The sequence below is a fragment of the Boleophthalmus pectinirostris genome, unplaced genomic scaffold (assembly GCF_026225935.1).
Source record: "Boleophthalmus pectinirostris isolate CB_2022bp ecotype Guang Dong unplaced genomic scaffold, ASM2622593v1 HiC_scaffold_10, whole genome shotgun sequence".
NCBI lineage: Eukaryota > Metazoa > Chordata > Actinopteri > Gobiiformes > Gobiidae > Boleophthalmus > Boleophthalmus pectinirostris.
The window spans coordinates 7,123,136-7,141,001 of NW_026570971.1; the positions used below are offsets into that span (position 1 = coordinate 7,123,136).

At 40.0% G+C, this 17,866-nt stretch overlaps 1 protein-coding gene across 2 annotated transcripts in view; it reads right to left on the reverse strand.

The window, feature by feature from the left end:
* The window catches only part of cdin1 (CDAN1 interacting nuclease 1), a 294,474-nt gene that overhangs the window by 220,299 nt on the left and 56,309 nt on the right, over positions 1-17,866 (reverse strand). For both annotated transcript variants that reach the window (XR_008632427.1, XM_055155721.1), the window contains exons 5-6: positions 13,928-13,988; positions 3,838-3,910 (exon numbers count right to left, since the gene is read on the reverse strand). Coding sequence is in view for 1 of the 2 variants with exons in the window: in XM_055155721.1 (XP_055011696.1) it covers positions 3,838-3,910; positions 13,928-13,988 (134 nt within the window). In the remaining variant the exon portion in view is untranslated. The remainder of the gene's footprint in view (positions 1-3,837; positions 3,911-13,927; positions 13,989-17,866) is intronic.

Below are 17,866 nucleotides of genomic sequence, written 5' to 3' on the forward strand. Positions count from 1 at the left end.
GACATGCGACTTCAGTCTGAACGGTCAGGTCACATTCATCCCACCTACACGTCAGGCTCAGAGTCTCGTCAACGGAGGGAAAGCGAGGTTAGTGAGTTTATTCATATTTGGGGGGATCGCTGTATTCAGGGCAAATTGGAAGAGTCTTATCGAAACTGGGCGGTTTCTGAAATGTCCAACAGGCGGTCTTGCCTCCAATGTCAACGAAAAATAAAGAGCCTGCGAGCCAAATAGTCAAGACTAAAACAAACGAAGCGGCCATGGACGTGTAACCCGTCCATTTTATGAAGAACTGGACCGTATTTTGGGAGACAAGCCCAACGTTTAGGCGACTTCTGTAAACACTGAGCACGTTCGTTCCGTATCACGTCGTCGTATCCTCCAATGCTCATGCGGGACACTTTTGGGGCATTTAAAGTTCACTCTGGAGATCACATACAAGTCGCATTTAATTGGAAATGTGAACGACCTCGAAAAAAAATTTTGATTTCACACAAAAATCCGTGCAGCCTGAACATAGCCTTAGATTGTTTTGACCTAATACCCATCAAAGCAAACACGGCGATCTAAATAGTTAATGTGTCCGCAGTTTAATACCCGCACTTTAAGCACTTTTACTATAGGAATTGTAAAGTCCACTCCTGATAACTGTTTACTTTCTTTGCAGACTCTTATCTCCCTGGTGGACCGGCGGAGCTGCACAAACGGGCAGAGGAAGAGGAAGCGGAGGAGATGGAGGGTTGTTCGGATGCACTGGGGGATGAAGGAGAAATCAGGCCCTGGTATAAATAACCCTGATGAGGTGAGCTCGCATTGATCCGGGCTGCAGCAGAGAGAGAGAAAGAGAGGGAAAGACACGGAGAGAGAGGGAGAGGGAGAGGGAGAGAGGTGGCTGTTCCTCCGTGGGCTTAATTGCCAGTCCTGTGCTTTGGGACGAGGTAACGGCTAAAATGTGGTCTGTCTCGCGTTGGGCTTGGGGAATACACAAAGCTAGTGCAACAAATTGAGAAAATGCAGTTCAAACACACAAACAGGATGTGCTCGCGTCCTAGAATTTGAAATAACCAAACAAAATCCAAAAAACACTAAATATAACGTTTATATTACACTATATTGTATTATGACTGGATATATACATTGGCACTGGTTGTTGTTGTTGGTCTACAGAAGAGTTTTGCGTAAATAAAAAAGAATAGAAGAGTCATTTCTGGGATAAATAACAGTTACGTAACACATTTGGATCAGTTTTGTCTCATTTCATTTTGTATAATGAAAACAAATGGTGTTTTCAGGCTCTGCATCTGTTGACTAGGACTGGGTATCATTAAGAAGTTGCCAATACAGTGCACTTTCAGTTCGATACGATATATTTCAAATAGATTCGATATGGTTCAATAAAAAATAAAGGCTAAATCATGACTGTGATACAAAAAGTCTTTGTTAAACCACTTCTTGGTCAAAGTTAATATGAAAAATGCCCATTTTAATCATCAAAACAGTGAAAATGTCAAAAATGTGCTGCATAAACAGGTTTTCTTTCTCTAAACAAGCAACAAAACTGTAGCTCTGTAACAAAATAATTAGTAAAATATACCAAAAAATATTCTTGGTGATATATTGATACAGCAGCCCATGATATCGATACTGTATCATCACATTAAACGATACGATATATCGATATTTTAATAATTTTGCACACCCCTAATGTTGATATCAGGAATAGACAGATGAAGAGATATTGTGCTTTTGTCTCTAATATAGTTCTAATCTATGACACCCATGGATCATTATGTTATGTTATGTTTTTTTTTAGTTAGTTCATTTTTTTTATTTCAGTCTGTGTATGTTAAATAAGACTGTGAATTAATGTCAAAATATACCTATGACCGAAATAAATTAAATAATCAAAATAAATAATCAATTTTCTTGCAGTGATTTAACACAAAAAAAATTATACATTTTATGCATGTTACTAAAATTATTCTTTAGGCTGAAGTTTTAACACTTATTTTGTCTAACCCTATTACATATAGAACAAGATACAAGACAGCAGAACTATTTACAGATTTGCATTACCAGTTGCTTATTTTAAATCATAATACTGATCTTAAACTTACCATTTATATGTTTTACTCTTTGTTATTGTAATATGTTGTGATGTGTGAGCTACTGTGTCCAAATAACTTCCCTTGTGGATCAATAAATTTAGTCTCAAATGACTTAAAGGTTGTATAGAGGATTTTTTTTAAGGGAAGAGAAATACAGCGACAGTCCTTGTGCGCATTCAGAATTAGTGTGGAAGTGACCTGTTTAGAAGTAATTCAGCGACCGACGCGTCAGTTTTTAGACCCTTCGCCTGCTTCGGTCGCGCCATCGCTGGACGAGATCTCCAAGAATGACCTCAGTTTGGCTTTGCTCCTTTTCCCCTTCTCTTCTTCTTTCAGCGACCTCAAAAAACGGACTTTCTTTTGGGGCGAACCGGTTGTGGATTGTCGTCCGCCGTCTCGACAAACTTTGTGCGAATTGCGAGGAAGCGACAGTTCGAAAAAGCCTCTAAGAACCGCTGCGTAAACCACGTAATCCCCGCGCTCCGACGAGTCAGTTACACTAGGGAGTTTGATTGACAACTCAACAGCCAATAGAAAATGAGGGAGCCTCGTTTTCTATTGGCTGATGTTTATCTGGCCTCAACACGTCCACAGTTGATAGATTTTCTTTTTTTTTTTTTTTTTGGTCATCATAATTACAAAGCTGCTGCGTCTCTGTAATGATATTTTAATCTTTCACTGACAGTTTGAAACTAAAAAAAATCCTCCATACAACCTTTAATAAAAGAAAGAAATCCGCTGACGTCCGTGTTAAAAAACGGCGGTGCTCGAGCTGACGTCACCGTAAACATCATCAAAACAAAGAGTTGTGCAGTTGTTGGCCCCTTCTATGGATATCTGTACATCACACTAGACAAATCCTATATGTATCACTGATTAAGAAAATAAACTTTAAGAACGAAGTAAGCATCACAGTGGGCGTGTACAGGTGGCGGTGAAAACGGGGGTTGACCACAATGAGGAGTTTTGAAAATAAGCGATTAAAGATTGCTCAAACATGCACAAATCACTCCAAATACAGATTCGAGAGAATAAATGAGAAGCGAAACAACTATACTGGTAGATAGAGACATGCACATTCAACAAAAATTTCTTTGCGTGCTGGGAACAAAGACAAAAATTGTACCAAAGAAGAACGAGATCCACACTGCAGTTCGTTGAAACTCCCAATTTTTTATTTCAGTGACACCACAATGTGACGTAGGGCTGGACGATTTTAAGAAAAATTTTAACTGCGATTTTTCTGGCAGATATTGTGATTTCGATGTCATTCACGATTTTTGTTTTCAAATCAAGTTTCAGCGCACATGAACTTTTGCAAACATCATCGAAACAAAGAGTCCTGCACCGATGATTTGACGCTGGAACGTAAAGCGCAGTTTACAGTCCAACGCCAAATCGTCGTGTAGAGTCTGTGTCGTCGTCACCCGTGTGGATCTCTTTCTTTCTTCTTTTGCACAAGAGAAACAACTATAACACGATTAAAAGCTCTTAAAAGTCGATTTTGCAGAACAGGCCTGATTTAAAATATCAAAATCTGTATAGGAACTGAAAAAGCTGGATGGTAGCGTCTTTAATGGCTCCAATTTCTGAAGCTATTGTGAGCAAACAATTTCACCATTGTTCGCTTGTACTGACAGAGAAGATGTTTAAGAACTATAAAGGAGAGCAGAATTTCGTGCCACATGAAGAGGCACAGTCGGGGAGAGGAGTGAGCTGTGTTACTCACGTGTCCCGCTGTCCGAGTCCTGGAGGAACCTGTCCAAGATGAGACGAGCCATCAGAGCAGGAGACAGATCCACCTGGACACACAGAGACAGAGACAGGCTCAGGTGGAGGCACGAGAATGGAGAAATTGTGCAAACATAAAACATACTTTAAAGCTCACAAGCATCAATTTAAAGTAATATAGCTCCTTTTTTTTCTCATAATAGGCCTTTTTCACAACGGCCAGAAGTGCCCAGTAAGATTGTAGAACTTGCCGGTTAATGGTTTTCTTTAGCAAAATATCTGTGTAAATGGCGAAATCTCCACCAGCATCACCAAATCTTCAACCAACAAGGTCCACAAAGGATTAAAAAAGAAGAATTTATCCACAACTATCAAGGTAAGCAAGACAAAAACGTAGAAGGCAAACAACGATGACGCATTAGTGAACCACCGAGCAAAACTAACGTGATGGTCTTGAATAAAACATAAGTAATAAGTAATTCATTAATAAGTAACTTGTTCACTCTAGATTCTAGAATATCAAAAATCGATTTCATGATGTAGATATTAGATTACTTTAGAATAGATAGATTTGTGTAGTTCGAATGCTTCAGATGTTCACAGATTACATGTCTAGCGTTCGAACTACATAAATCTCTATCTCGATTCATCAGCCGGTTTTACTTTGTGGAAACCGTCTGACCTCGCAGCATTAGGATTCGTTCACTCGACGGTAGGCGGGAACTTTTTTTTATTTAACCAATCTAAAGGTGCTAACTAGTATATTAAACTTTTACCAAATCCTGTAGGTAGAAGGGCAATAACATCTTTCCCCCTTGATAAAATTCACCAAACATTCTCTTTGTTTCGGCTTTACATCCTCGATCTCGAGAATCGTTGCCAACAAAGAATATATGGCTCTTCGCTGATTGGCTGGTGCCCGAACTCGCACTTCTAGGGTTTTTGCGAACTGTCTAGTGTATTTCGATTCTTGATCTAGTTGCTGGAGAGAAATTAAATTGAGCGAAGGCACTAGGTGGCGCCAGTCCGGCTAAATATCAACATCATGAAATCGATTTTTAATTTTAATTGTAGAATCAGTCTGAGTGAACAAGTTACTTCTGTTTTATTCATGACCCTAACATTAGTTTTGCTCAGCATTCGTCGTTCGCCTTTAAGTTTTCGTCTTTCTTACTTTGATAGTTGTGGATAAATTCTTCATGTTAGAATGTTTATCCTTTGTCGACCTTGTTGGTTGAAGATTTGGTGATGGAGCAGATTTATGAAGCTGGTGGTGAATAGGCGAGACATTTCTATAGACATTTTGCCATAGAAAATGATTAACCGGAAGTTCCACAACCTTACCTGGCGAGACTTCCGGTCGTTGTGAAAAAGGTCTATGGGTAAACAGCTCGATTTACACTGTATATAAAACATACAAGCCTAACCTATTTGCATTAGAGGTCACAAAACCATTAATCATCAACTTAAAATGTCTCTCTTAGTGTCGAGTTTACAAAAGTCATGATTTCACTACACGACGAAACGTTTTCTCATTTCCGTTCGTTACATTTGGGAACAGATTTAGCGAAACTCGTGAAAAACCCTATTTATAACGAAGACGAACCGTGAGCAGGCGGCGTCGCGACGTGAAGAAAAGCCCCGAGCCGCGCACTAACGCAAAAAACGCCGTCTCCCGCTAATGAAGACATAAACTCCGCACTGCCTTAATGATTATAGACACGTTTGGCCTTTTTTTACCGGCTGCTCCTAATGTAATATTATTGTGCTGGGGGGACGGAGGCGGTGTTTAGACGGAGGAACGGGGGCATCGCAGACAGATGAAAAGCGCTCTCCTCACTACGGGCTAACGGCAAACTCACTCCCGCTCCCCAATTATGCTAACAAGAGGAGAAATGATCCGGGCGCGCCAGTGTGGGCTTTGATAATGAGCGGCCGGGAGGAGCTGGTGTCTGCCGCTCCTGTTTTAATGCGCTCTTTATGCAGACAGCTGTAGAGTTTAGAGAGGATCATGACTCCGTGTGTTCTGATGCATTGGGTAATTACAGGTGGATGAGAGAGAAACGGGCTAAAGGTAAAATCGGGGCTTTGGAAATGATGAATTATGAATTTCGCATTTGTGGTTGAATCCCGCCTAAAGCCCTGCGGACCCGAGCGTTCTGCGCAGATTACTTACATTAGCTCAGATTTCAAAATGCACACAGTCGCTTCCTGAGTTCAGTTTCTTAAGTCGAGCGGTTTGAGAAAAGGAATTAGCTGAGAATGTCTTTAGAAGTTTATAAAAGAGCTGCGCGTTTTAATAAAGGTATTTTTCAAGATGTTTTGTATTAAAGGGTCCATATTACACTATTTTCTGATCTGTTATAATGTCGTTTCCTCATCGAAAACAGACCTGGAGTTGTGTTTTGTTTCATTCACACATGTTTAACGCACAAACCCTGCACATTTAGGCTTTTCTCAAACAAAAATGTAACAATAACTGAAATATCGTGATATTGTATCGCCAAAAACTTCACAATAATATCACGGGCCATCGCAACATATCGAAATTACAGGTTTCGTTGCTTAAATTCATAGTGTTGGTGCAGCATAAGCTAAAAAAAACTAAGGGAACTACCGTATTTTTCTGGTTATTAGGCACTCTGGATTATAAGACGCACTGTTATTAAATGGTCTATTTTAGAACTTTTTCACAAATAAACCGCACAGGAAACACAACAGTTGGATGGGTCAGTGGAGGGTGGCAGAAATACGCTGCAATTTGTAAAAAAAAAAAACTCCAAATCAATCTAAAAACCACTTCAGCGACATATACAAGGCCCACACATCACTCTTAGAAGGTAGAAAACTCTGAAAAGTTGATTTTGCATAAGATGGGGCCTTTGAAAACACAGTGGCGCACTTCCTGTATCACCACATGACGTCACAAGTCGGAACAAAGTGCTTTCCGTTTGCGAGAAGAAGCCTAAATACGCAGGGTTTGTGCGTTAAACATGTGTGAATGAAACAAAACACAACTCCAGGTCTGTTTGTGATGAAGATAAACCATTATAACATCAGAAAACAGAATAATACGGACTCTTTAAACCCCTCCCACCTCACCCACGCGACATAAACGTCAAATAAACCAGATAATCCCGCGCGCCGGATGACAAGAATAGCCCAGACGTCGCGCACAACAGCCCAGGTTTCCCCCGTTGACGTGAGGGGCCCGCACACTTCATTAGCACCTCGCGGTAATGAGCTCCGGAGCAGGATCCAGGAAGCGCGCCGGGTTTGACACATGAAAAATGGCGACATTACCAGCGCGGGGCCGGCCTGAATAAGGACCACCTGATTAGTTAAGGTACTTGCATCGTCCTAATTTTCATATTAATCACGAGTCCGTCCGCAGTCACATATCCGCGCGTCCCGCTACCTAACGTGTGGCTAAAGCTCGCGGAGGCGGAAACAAGGGAAGTGCTCAAATAATTATTGCCTAGATTCTTTTGTTATGAGCCCAGTGGGACATTGTGTGGTGAGAATTATACAAAGCATTATACAGTACTGTGATTATGTATAAGGAGCTCTGGATTTTGACGTCACAACTCTTAGGATATCAGTGAAATCCGTGTGTCATTCGTTCATTCGTTTTTCAATATAAAACCAAAAATAAGAAAACGAAAAACCAACAGTTTTCTCCATTATTTGTCTCCAAAACCAAAATGAAAAAATGGATAACGATTCGTTTTTTCAGTTTTCGATTTAGTGTTTAAATGAAGAATGGAAAAAACGGATAACGACCATTTCCCGTTTACGTGACTTCTGTGACTGTGATGCCGGACTTTTACGCTGCATACGGACTGAACCAGGACTGATCCAGGTCTGGGACCAGACCGGGACCATACCGGGACCAGACCGGACTCCGAGCTTTAACTCCGAGCCGCCGCAGGGTCCGAGCCTCAGCTTCGAGCTCCAGCCCTGCCGTGGGTTCTGAGCCTCCGGTCTGGTCCCGGTCTGGTCCCGGTCTGGTCCCGGTCTGGTCCCTCTCTGGTCCCGGTCTGATCTGTCTCAGTCCCACTCTGGTCCCAGTCTGTTCCCGGTGTGGTCCCGGACCTGGACGCCATTTCCCGTTCACGTGACTTCCGTGATTGCGATGCCGAACTTTTGCACTGCATACGGACTGAACCAGGACTGATCCAGGTCTTGGTCGGCGGCAAGAAACATGACGGAGGGAGCGAGAAAGCACGTAAAGGGTATTGATCCCAGTTATTTATCCACTCTAACGGCAGAGGACCAAAGACGACTTGACCAGAAATTGGTCATAAGCATCGATGGAGCCAAATCACCCTTTTCAACCCTGACAAAAGGTGGACCAAACCAAATTTCTGGTCAGAATAGCCAACTACCTGGACAAATATTCACTTCGGCGATATCCACAATGACTTGGTGGAAACTCCTGGGCCGTTCACAGCAGAAAAGATGAAAAAACCTCCAAGAGTCTCGATGTGTTGTTGAACTTGTTGGAGTCCATGGTTTGTTAGGATCTTCTACGTTTGCTCTGCGAATGTTTGAAAGCCGTTTAATTCACCGTTAGCGGTTCTTTTCACTCAGAATACGAAAAAGACATTTTCCTTCTTCCGTGCTTCTATTTGTGCATCCGATAATGCAGCAGGAATTTACCATTATCGGGGATAAATACGCAAGGTTACGTACTGTGTTTCGTGTTTCTTGCCTCCGACCAAAATATTTCCCAGCATGCATCGCGCGCTTTTAATAACAATGACGTCAGCTGAAACTCGCCTATACAGTTCAAATAAAAAATAATGGCTAAATCATGGCAGTGATACTAAAAGTCTTTGTGTTTCATATTAACTTTGCACAAGAAGTGGTTTAACAAACATTTTACTCATCAAAACAGTGAAAATGTCAAATGTGTCGCATAAACGAGTTTCCTTCCTCTAAACAAACAACAAAACTGTAGCTCTAATAAAATAATTTTGTAAAATATACCAAAAAAAAAAAAAATACTCTACACATTAAACAATACGATATATTGATATTTCAGTATTTTTTGCACTATAGACCCTTTCAGATCCAAACGTCGGGCTCGGAGGTGCTCGGAGGTGAAGCGGTCTCCATCAGGCCTAATCATTCCTACCGCAGCAGATATAGTGTCTCATAAAGGGATGAAACTACATCAATTAGAAAGCGGGAGACGGGAGCGAGCGCTTTAAATGTTAAGTAGCGTATTAAAACACAGTTAAACGCTTCATAGACAGTTATCGCACAGCCCAATATAATCCCCGCACTGGAAAAATCATGTGTCAATTAAAACGAGTGTGGAATGGCAGTTAGCGGCGAGGTGAGGTGAGGCGAGGGCGCGAGGACGGCTCTGCTCGCACACGGGGAAAATGTCTTCAAAAGGTTAAGTCACGGATTATAAATTAAACACAAAATTTTAAGGGGTAAAACAAATCCAGTGAGCCTTGTGAGTTGAGTTGCCACGACTTAATGGCTAAAACCAAATTAGGAAAAATAAAGTACCAGGACAATTATGATATGAAAAAAAAAAAACTTGATACCCGACTGGGATCCAAAAACACGCACTTCTCCAATACTTTACAAAAATGTGAGTCTGGTCATTGGAGAATCTCCCTGAGTTGAGATGATTGACAGGTGAATCAGCCAATCAGGGACAAAAATATGACAGGAGATTAAAAACACTAGACTTTTTTCACAACAACCAGAAGTGCCACGCTGTAGATTTGCGAAACTTCGGGATAATGGTTTTCTGTGGCAAAATGTCTGTGGAAATGGCTCACCTATTTTCCACCAGCTTCAAAAATCTACTTACCCCATCACCAAATCTTCAACCAACAAGATCGACAGAGGATAAACATTTTTCCATGAAGAATTTATCCACAACTATCAAGGTAAGAAAGATGAAAACTTAAAGGTTGTATAGAGGATTTTTTAAGGGAAAAGAAATACAGCAACAGTCCTTTTTCAAATGTTGTGCATGCGTGACACCACCTTCCTCCTCCACGTAATCCCCGCGCACCGCGAGTCAGTTACACTAGAAATGTAGGGAATTTGATTGACAACCTGACAGCCAATAGATAAAGAGGGAGCCTCGCTGTCTATTGGCTGATGTTTATCTGGCCTCACTACGTCCACAGTTGAAGGATTTTCATTCTTTTTTTTTTTTGTCGTCATAATTACAAGGCTGCTGCGTCTCTGTAATGGTATTTTAAACTTTCACTGACAATTTGAAACTAAAAACAAATCTTCCATACAACCTTTAAAGGAGAACAACGATGACGACACATTAGTGAACTACTGAGAAAAACTAATGTTATGGTCGTGAATAAAACTAAAGTAATTTGTTCACTTTGACTGATTCTACGATTAAAATAAAAAATCTATTTCATGAGGTAGATATTTGCATAGATCGAGAGATTTGTCCAGTTCGAATGCGAGACATCTCTAGGATACCATGTTACTTTTGTTCAGTAGTTCACTAATGCGTCGTTGTTGTACGCCTTTAAGCTTTACTTACCTTGATAGTGATTTAATAGTATTAGTTAAAGCAAAAAGGCAAATTATTGTCCCAAAATAAAAACATAAAGCACTAATATCACTAGCATAAGTAATTTTGTTGTGCGTATGGAGCCTTCGGCAAACAAGTGACGGAAATCTGTGTATCATTTGTTCGTTTTTCAAAATGAAACCAAAAGTAAGAAAATGAAAAAACAACTATTTTCTTCATTATTTGTCTCCAAAACCAAAATGAAAAAAAAAAAAACAGATAATGATTTGTTTTTTCAGTTTTCCATTTTGTGTTTAAATGAAGAATGGAAAGAACGGATAAAGGCCGTTTCCCGTTTTCGTGACTTAAACTGTGATGCCGGACTGAACCAGGACTGAACCAGGACTAAACAGGACTAAACAGGACTAAACCAGGACTGAACCAGGACTGAACCAGGACTAAAACAGGACTAAACCAGGACTGAACCAGGTCTAAATCAGGACTGAACCAGGTTTGAACCAGGTCTAAACCAGGTCTAAACCAGGACAGAACCAGGACTAAACCAGGACTGAACCAGGTTTGAACCAGGTCCAAATCAGGACTGAACCAGGTCTAAACCAGGTCTAAACCAGGTCTAAACCAGGTCTAAACCAGGACTAAACCAGGACTAAACCTAGACTAAACCAGGACTAAACCAGGACTAAACCAGGTCTAAACCAGGTCTAAACCAAGACTAAACCAGGACTAAACCAGGACTAAACCAGAACTAAACCTAGACTAAACCTGGACTAAACCAGGTCTAAACCAGGTCTAAACCAGGACTAAACCAGGACTAAACCAGGACTAAACCAGAACTAAACCTAGACTAAACCTGGACTAAACCAGGACTAAACCAGGTCTAAACCAGGTCTAAACCAAGACTAAACCAGGACTAAACCAGGTCTAAACCAACCAGGACTAAACCAGGACTAAACCAGGACTAAACCAGGACTAAACCAGGTCTAAACCAAGTCTAAACCAGGTCTAAACCAGGACTAAACCAGGACTAAACCAGGTCTAATCCGGGTCTAATCCGGGTCTAAACCGGGTCTAAACCAGGACTAAACCAGGACTAAACCAGGTCTAAACCAGGACTAAACCAGGTCTAAACCAATTCTAAACCAAGTCTAAACCAGGACTAAACCTGGACTAAACCTGGAGTAAACCAGGTCTAAACCAGGTCTAAACCAGGACTAAACCAGGTCTAAACCAAGTCTAAACCAGGACAAAACCTGGACTAAACCTAGACAACACCAGGTCTAAACCAGGACTAAACCAGGACTAAACCAGGACTAAACCAGTAAACCAGGTCTAAACCAGTCTCAGTCCTGGTCTCAGTCCCGATCACCCGACAGTCTACACGGGCGCACCTCTGGGCCCGTCCCGACACCCAGTCCTGTTTTAGTCCTGTTTTTAGACCTGCTTTAGACCTGCTTTAGTCCTGGTTCAGTCCTATTTCAGTCCTGGCATCAGTCCTGGTTTAGTCCTGGTTCAGTCTGTATGTGGCCGCTTTTTCATTTCGGTTTTGGAGACAAACAATGAGGAAAATAGCCGTTTTTTCGTTTTCTCATTTTGAACGAATGATACACGGACTGACGAACCCTCGATCATAAAGTTCCATAGTGCTCCTTTAACCGTCAGCTACAAAAACACCTTCCTAACAGCTTAATTAGGATAAATATCGGGTTTAAAATTGAAACGGTTATTGCCCGAGTATCGTATTTCTCCATTAACCTCTGAAGGTGAGCAGGTGCCGAGTGCGATGAAAGAGGACTTGACCTGCCCTCACCTGTCGTCCCGTCGCTCAGGTCCACTCAGCCCCAGCCGCAATTCAGCCCGAGTCCCGCAGCCCGAAGGCACAACTGTTTTCATGTGTGCCCATAATTACTCCAATAATTGATAATGGAGCGGCGCATTTGACCATTTGACCAATTCTGATAATGGCAAACAGACAAGTCAAGCTTCTGAAGTGTTGTGGGAGTATTTTTGGCAACTATTTGTATTTCAGGGTAGATAATTTGACAAATAGTAATAATAATAACCATTTTTTCTCACATTTTTGGCTTGATTTTCTTTTTCGCTTATTAAAAACGAAGTAAAGGTCTATGTTACGATGTCGCTTCCTCATCACAAACAGACCTGAAGTTGCGTTTTGTTTCATTCACACAAGTTTAAACCCATAAAATTCTGCGTATTTAGGCTGAGTTCTTCCCTGAAACTGAAAATACTTTGTTCCACCTTGTGATGTGGTGATACCAGAAGTGCTCCACTGCGTTTTTAAACTCCGTAAATTTCTCTGATCTAACCAAAATCTTAGAACTTATATCAGGTTATTCATTGTGCTGCTTAATTCTAGTCTAGAGGTACCGTATTTTTCGGATTATAAGGCGCAATATAAAAAATGTTGAATTCTCTTGTCTATTTTTATAAATAAGTTGCACCGGATTATAAGGCGCATTAAGCGAAACAAATGGACGACACTTGAGACTGATCCTTTAGCCCAGGCGTCCACCAGGCAGGTCGTGGCGTAATTCGCCCGCCGTTGCCTCCCTGTCTTGGTGAATGTGGGTGGATAATTTAAGTTTGTTTTTTTTATTTCCTACGAGAACGACTCAAATATACATTGAGTAATAATGTGTTTAATGCAGCTTTGCGCACATTTGTTTACATTTTACAGAAACGAAACTTAAAACCACATGGCTCATTTGCATAAATTATAAGCACTAAAAAAAAAAAGAAACTGCTCGCTCCTTGTGCGCTGATCCGGTTCAGCTTCTGTCGGACTAAAGGACACGACTCCGCGAGGCTCCTGACTACAGTAGCTCCAACAATCCATCAAGCGGTGCAACTTCGTAGTTTACCAAAGTCGTCTAAAACATTTTGACAGATTTTTGAGTGCCGTGTACCACAGAAAATTGGTTTGACGTCAGTAAAGCTCAACCAGAATTAATACATAAGACACACTGGATCCGTGATCAATGCACTATGTCATGAACAGTGGTGGGTTAATATAATTTTTTCTTCTCATTCCTTTTCGAGAAATGTGCTTTTTTTGTTGTTTACAATGTATATGTAGTATGTATGATTATTGTTTCTCTCTTGGCACAACCTCGAAATAAAAACGAATCAATCAGTCAAATCAATCAGTCGATTTTTGAGAAAATACAAGGATTTGAAGCTCACCTTATAGTCTGAAAAATACACTAGTTTATTTTTAAGATAACTTGTCAAGTAATTTATTATTATCTTGCTGCATGGACAGATCATTTCACTTTTACTTTTAAGTCAATTTCTGATCAATTTAAGTGTTTATATCTTAAATTTTGGCCAAGCTTTTTGCAGTGTACACCTTCTTTTGGCTGTAGAAATCACCATTAAAAAGACTTGAGCTGATTATTGATTATTAGAAATGACTGGATGCTGAACTTTACACTGCAGACAACACGCAGCAGACTTATTTTTGCTCAAATACGTGAGAAAAAAACTGGTACAGGGCATTTAATACTTCGCAATATTTAAAAACCTTGTGTGTTTTTACCTCGTTGGCCATGTCCAGCAGCACAGGGTCAGAGGGACGCGCCTGAGATTCAGTCTGATACCTGAAACAAAAGAACAGATATATCAAAATCAAAATGTGATTTAAATGGTCGAAATTATTCAGATTCAGATTCAGACGACTTTATGAATTAGTTTGAGCAGTAAAAAACACAGACAAATAAACAAACATCCAACACATTTTGAATACAGAGGAGTTGTAAGTTTTAAGAAGCAAACGTTAAAAAGATATTTCACATTTTGTTGAATTTTAAAGGTGAATGGCAGTAGAAATAGGCAAGGCAAGGCAAGTTTATTTGTAGAGCACAGTTCGTACACAAAGTAATTCAAACTGCTTTACAGAATAAGAAATACATTAAAATCATAATAAAAACAAATCAAAACATAAATAATCATGAAGATTAAAATTAAAAAAGAGAGACATAAATTGGAGAGAAGAGTGCGGAATGAAAACCTTTCAGTTATTTGCACAGTTAAACAGAAATTGTTTTGAGTCTGGATTTAAACAGCGTCACAGAAGAGTCTGTCTCACATGTTCAGACTGTTCCAGGTTTTAGCTGCATGAACCTGAAACTCTGACTCCCCTTGTTTAGTCGTGACTCTGGGCACCAGCAGGAGGTTGGTCCCTGAGCTCCTCAGAGTGTGAGATGTTCATATGACACTAACATGTCACAGATGGACTTTGGTGCTCGGTCATGGAGACGCTTGTACAAGCAGAGCTGCTTTAAAGTCTCTGAGCCACAGGAGGCCAGAGCAGAGACCTGAGCACAGGACTTATGTGCTCGTACTTCCTAGTTGGAAGTCAGGACCCGAGCTGCAGCGTTCTGGATGTTCTGGATGTTCTGGATGTTCTGCACAGCTCGTTTGGAGAGAGACCAGTGAGCAGAACATTACAGTATCTAACCTACTGGAGACAAACGCATGGATAAGTTTCTCCAAGTCTGATTTAGACAGTAAACCTTTGATTTTTTATATGTTTTTTAGATGGTAAAAGGCTGCAGATGTTATTGATTTGATGTGGCTGTTAAAGTTCAAGTCTGAGTCCATTATTACCCCTTAGATTTCTTTGCCTGATTTGAAGGGTTTTAGAGAGAGAGAGACTGGAGGTGATGCTGACACTCTCTTTGTTTCTGTGGACCAAACACTATGACTTCAGTCTTGTCAGAGTTTAGCTGGAGAAAGTTGTTTCGCGTCCACACACTGATCTGTTGGAGTGAGTCCAGTGGTCCATAGTCTCCTGCTGCCAGAGAGACGTAGATCTGAGTGTCATCTGCATAATTGTGGTAGGACACATTATTGCTGCTTAATAAAAGATTTTAAATATCTATCCATTTTTGAGGGGACAACACAGTGATAAAGAAATAAAGAAAGACTCTGTGAGCTCAGAATCACGTTGGCTTTTGTGTAAAAAAAGAAAAAAAAAACCCGAGTGTGTTACAAAAAAAGAAGCCAAATCTTTCTGCTGCACTCCTGCGATTTTAAAACAGATTATAACAATAAAAATAAGACTCTTCTAGACTTTGACAAAGAGGCTGTTCACTCAACAAATCAAACAAAAACAAACACAGCAGGTCTTCAATAAAAAGATCCGAGAGACGAGCCAAAATGGAAGAACTAAAGGAAAGAGTCCAACGTTCTCGAAAAGGTCCAAGTCTCTGCTGGACACGTTTCACACAGACTCGGTGCTCACATCACATTTAAAGTTAGATGTCAAAAAACGTGGCCAGATATTTGTAAGAAGCAAGTATTTTAACGTTTTCATCGGGGATAATGTGCTCCAGAGACGAGCTTTTGTTACGTCTGAAATCAAAAAACGGCTCCTTGGTTTCAGCAGCGTTCAAATCCAAAAGGTCAAACTACAAATTCTGCTAACTGAAAAAGACTGACATTTTTAGATTTCAGTATAAGAAGTACAAGTAGAAGAAGTAGAAGTAGTAGTAGTAGATGCGTAGAAGTAGCAGAAGTACTACTAGTAGTAGTAGAAGTAATAGAAGAAGTTGTAGTAGAAGTAGTAGTAGTTGAAGTAGCTGAAGTAGTAGTAAAAGTAGTAGAAGTAGCAGTAGTAGTAGTAGTAGTAGTAGTAGTAGTAGTTGAAGTAGAAGTAGTAGTATTAGTAGTAGTAGTAGAAGTAGTAAAAGTAGTAGTAGTATGAGAAGTAGTAGAAGTAATAGAAGAAGTAGCTGAAGTAGTAGCTGAAGTAGCAGTTGAAGTAGTAGTAGTAGTTGAAGTAGTAGTAGTAGTTGAAGTAGTGGTAGTAGAAGTAGTGGTAGTAGAAGTAGTAGTAGTAGAAGTAGAAGTAGAAGTAGTAGTAGTAGTAGTAGTAGTAGTAGTAGTAGTAGTAGTAGTAGTAGTTGAAGTAGCAGTAGTAGTAATAGTAGTAGTAGTAGTAGTAGTAGTAGTAGTAGTAGAAATAGTAGAAGAAGTAGTAGTAGTAAAAGTAGTAGTGGTATGAGAAGTAGTAGAAGTAATAGAAGAAGTTGTAGTAGAAGTAGTAGAATTAGTTGAATTAGTTGAAGTAGCTGAAGTAGTTGAAGTAGTAGTAGTAGTAGTAGTAGTAGTAGTAGTAGTAGTAGTAGTAGTAGCAGTAGTAGCAGTAGCAGCAGCAGTAGCAGTAGCAGTAGTACTAGTACTAGTACTAGTACTAGTAGTAGTAGTAGTAGTAGTAGTAGATCTCTACAAACATGTCCTGAAATACATGGGATTCCTCTATTAGTTTAAAGCCACAGTGTGTAACTTTTAGCCCCCTCCAAAAAAAAAAAAAAAAGACGTTTTGTTGTTTGGTTTGTATTTTTGTTTGTTTGTTTTGTTTTCTATTTTTCATTTTGGTTGTTTATTGCACTCAAAAATTTATTATTTAGCCTAGAAAAATAGCCTACTTCTGCTGAATAATATTCCAAAGTCCAACATAAAACATCTTTATCTCCAACAATGTTCCGAAGTATGGCTTTAACTTTTTATTTCCATGGAATTAAGCAGGTCAGGTTTAAAACGTGAACTTGAACAAAACTCTTCATTAAAATCTAAACCTCAAATCTAAATAAGAACTGCATTGCTTCTCTGGAAAAAAAAAAAAAAACACAAAAAAAAACGCAATTAGATATTTTCCCAAAACTGTTCGGCCCTAATGAAGAAACATGAAGAAAAGCTGCGGCCTGGAGCGGGCAGGCACAGACCTGTCCTGTCCCCAGAGACTCGGCCCCCGGGGACATGTGGCAGGCAGAGAGGGGTCGGGTGCTGCTGCTGCTGCTGTGGGGGGGGCCGGCTGTGGTTAACGCTGCACTACTCTGAGGGACTCGTATTTCCTCCAGGACGGACCCGCACGCGAGAGTCAAGTTAACCCCAAACAGCTCTCCGCCCTCGGTGTCAAGTCCAAGTGCATCCCCCCGGTTCAGACGGTTGCCAGATCAGATGAGGTTCGTGGCTCTAAGTGGATTAAAGCCTTATGTTTTTCACAGCCATGTGGAGATAACAGATAATTATGATATGCAAATGAAGATAATGCTCCCTACAGCATGGTTTCATTCTGTTTCATTGGATTAAGCAGAATCATGTCCTGTAATGTCACAATAATAAAAAACTTTATACTTGATTTTGACAAGAAGAGGCTTGACACTCCCTATTGTTTTTTATTTTTGTTTGTTTGTTTTTTGTATTATTTCTATAGATTATTATTGTAATTTAATTAAAGTCAATTATTACTGTATTATTGTAATTTATATTATATTATTATAATTTAATATTGTCAAAAACGTGGCCAGATATTTGTAAGAAGATTGATACTTAATAATCCAATTCTGATGTTTTGGGGGTTTTTTTGATTGTTTTTTTTTTTTATTATTATTTCTATAAATTATTATTGTAATTTAACACAAATACTACATTAAAATGTCACAATTTGACAAATGTCTGTGCTTTTTTTCCT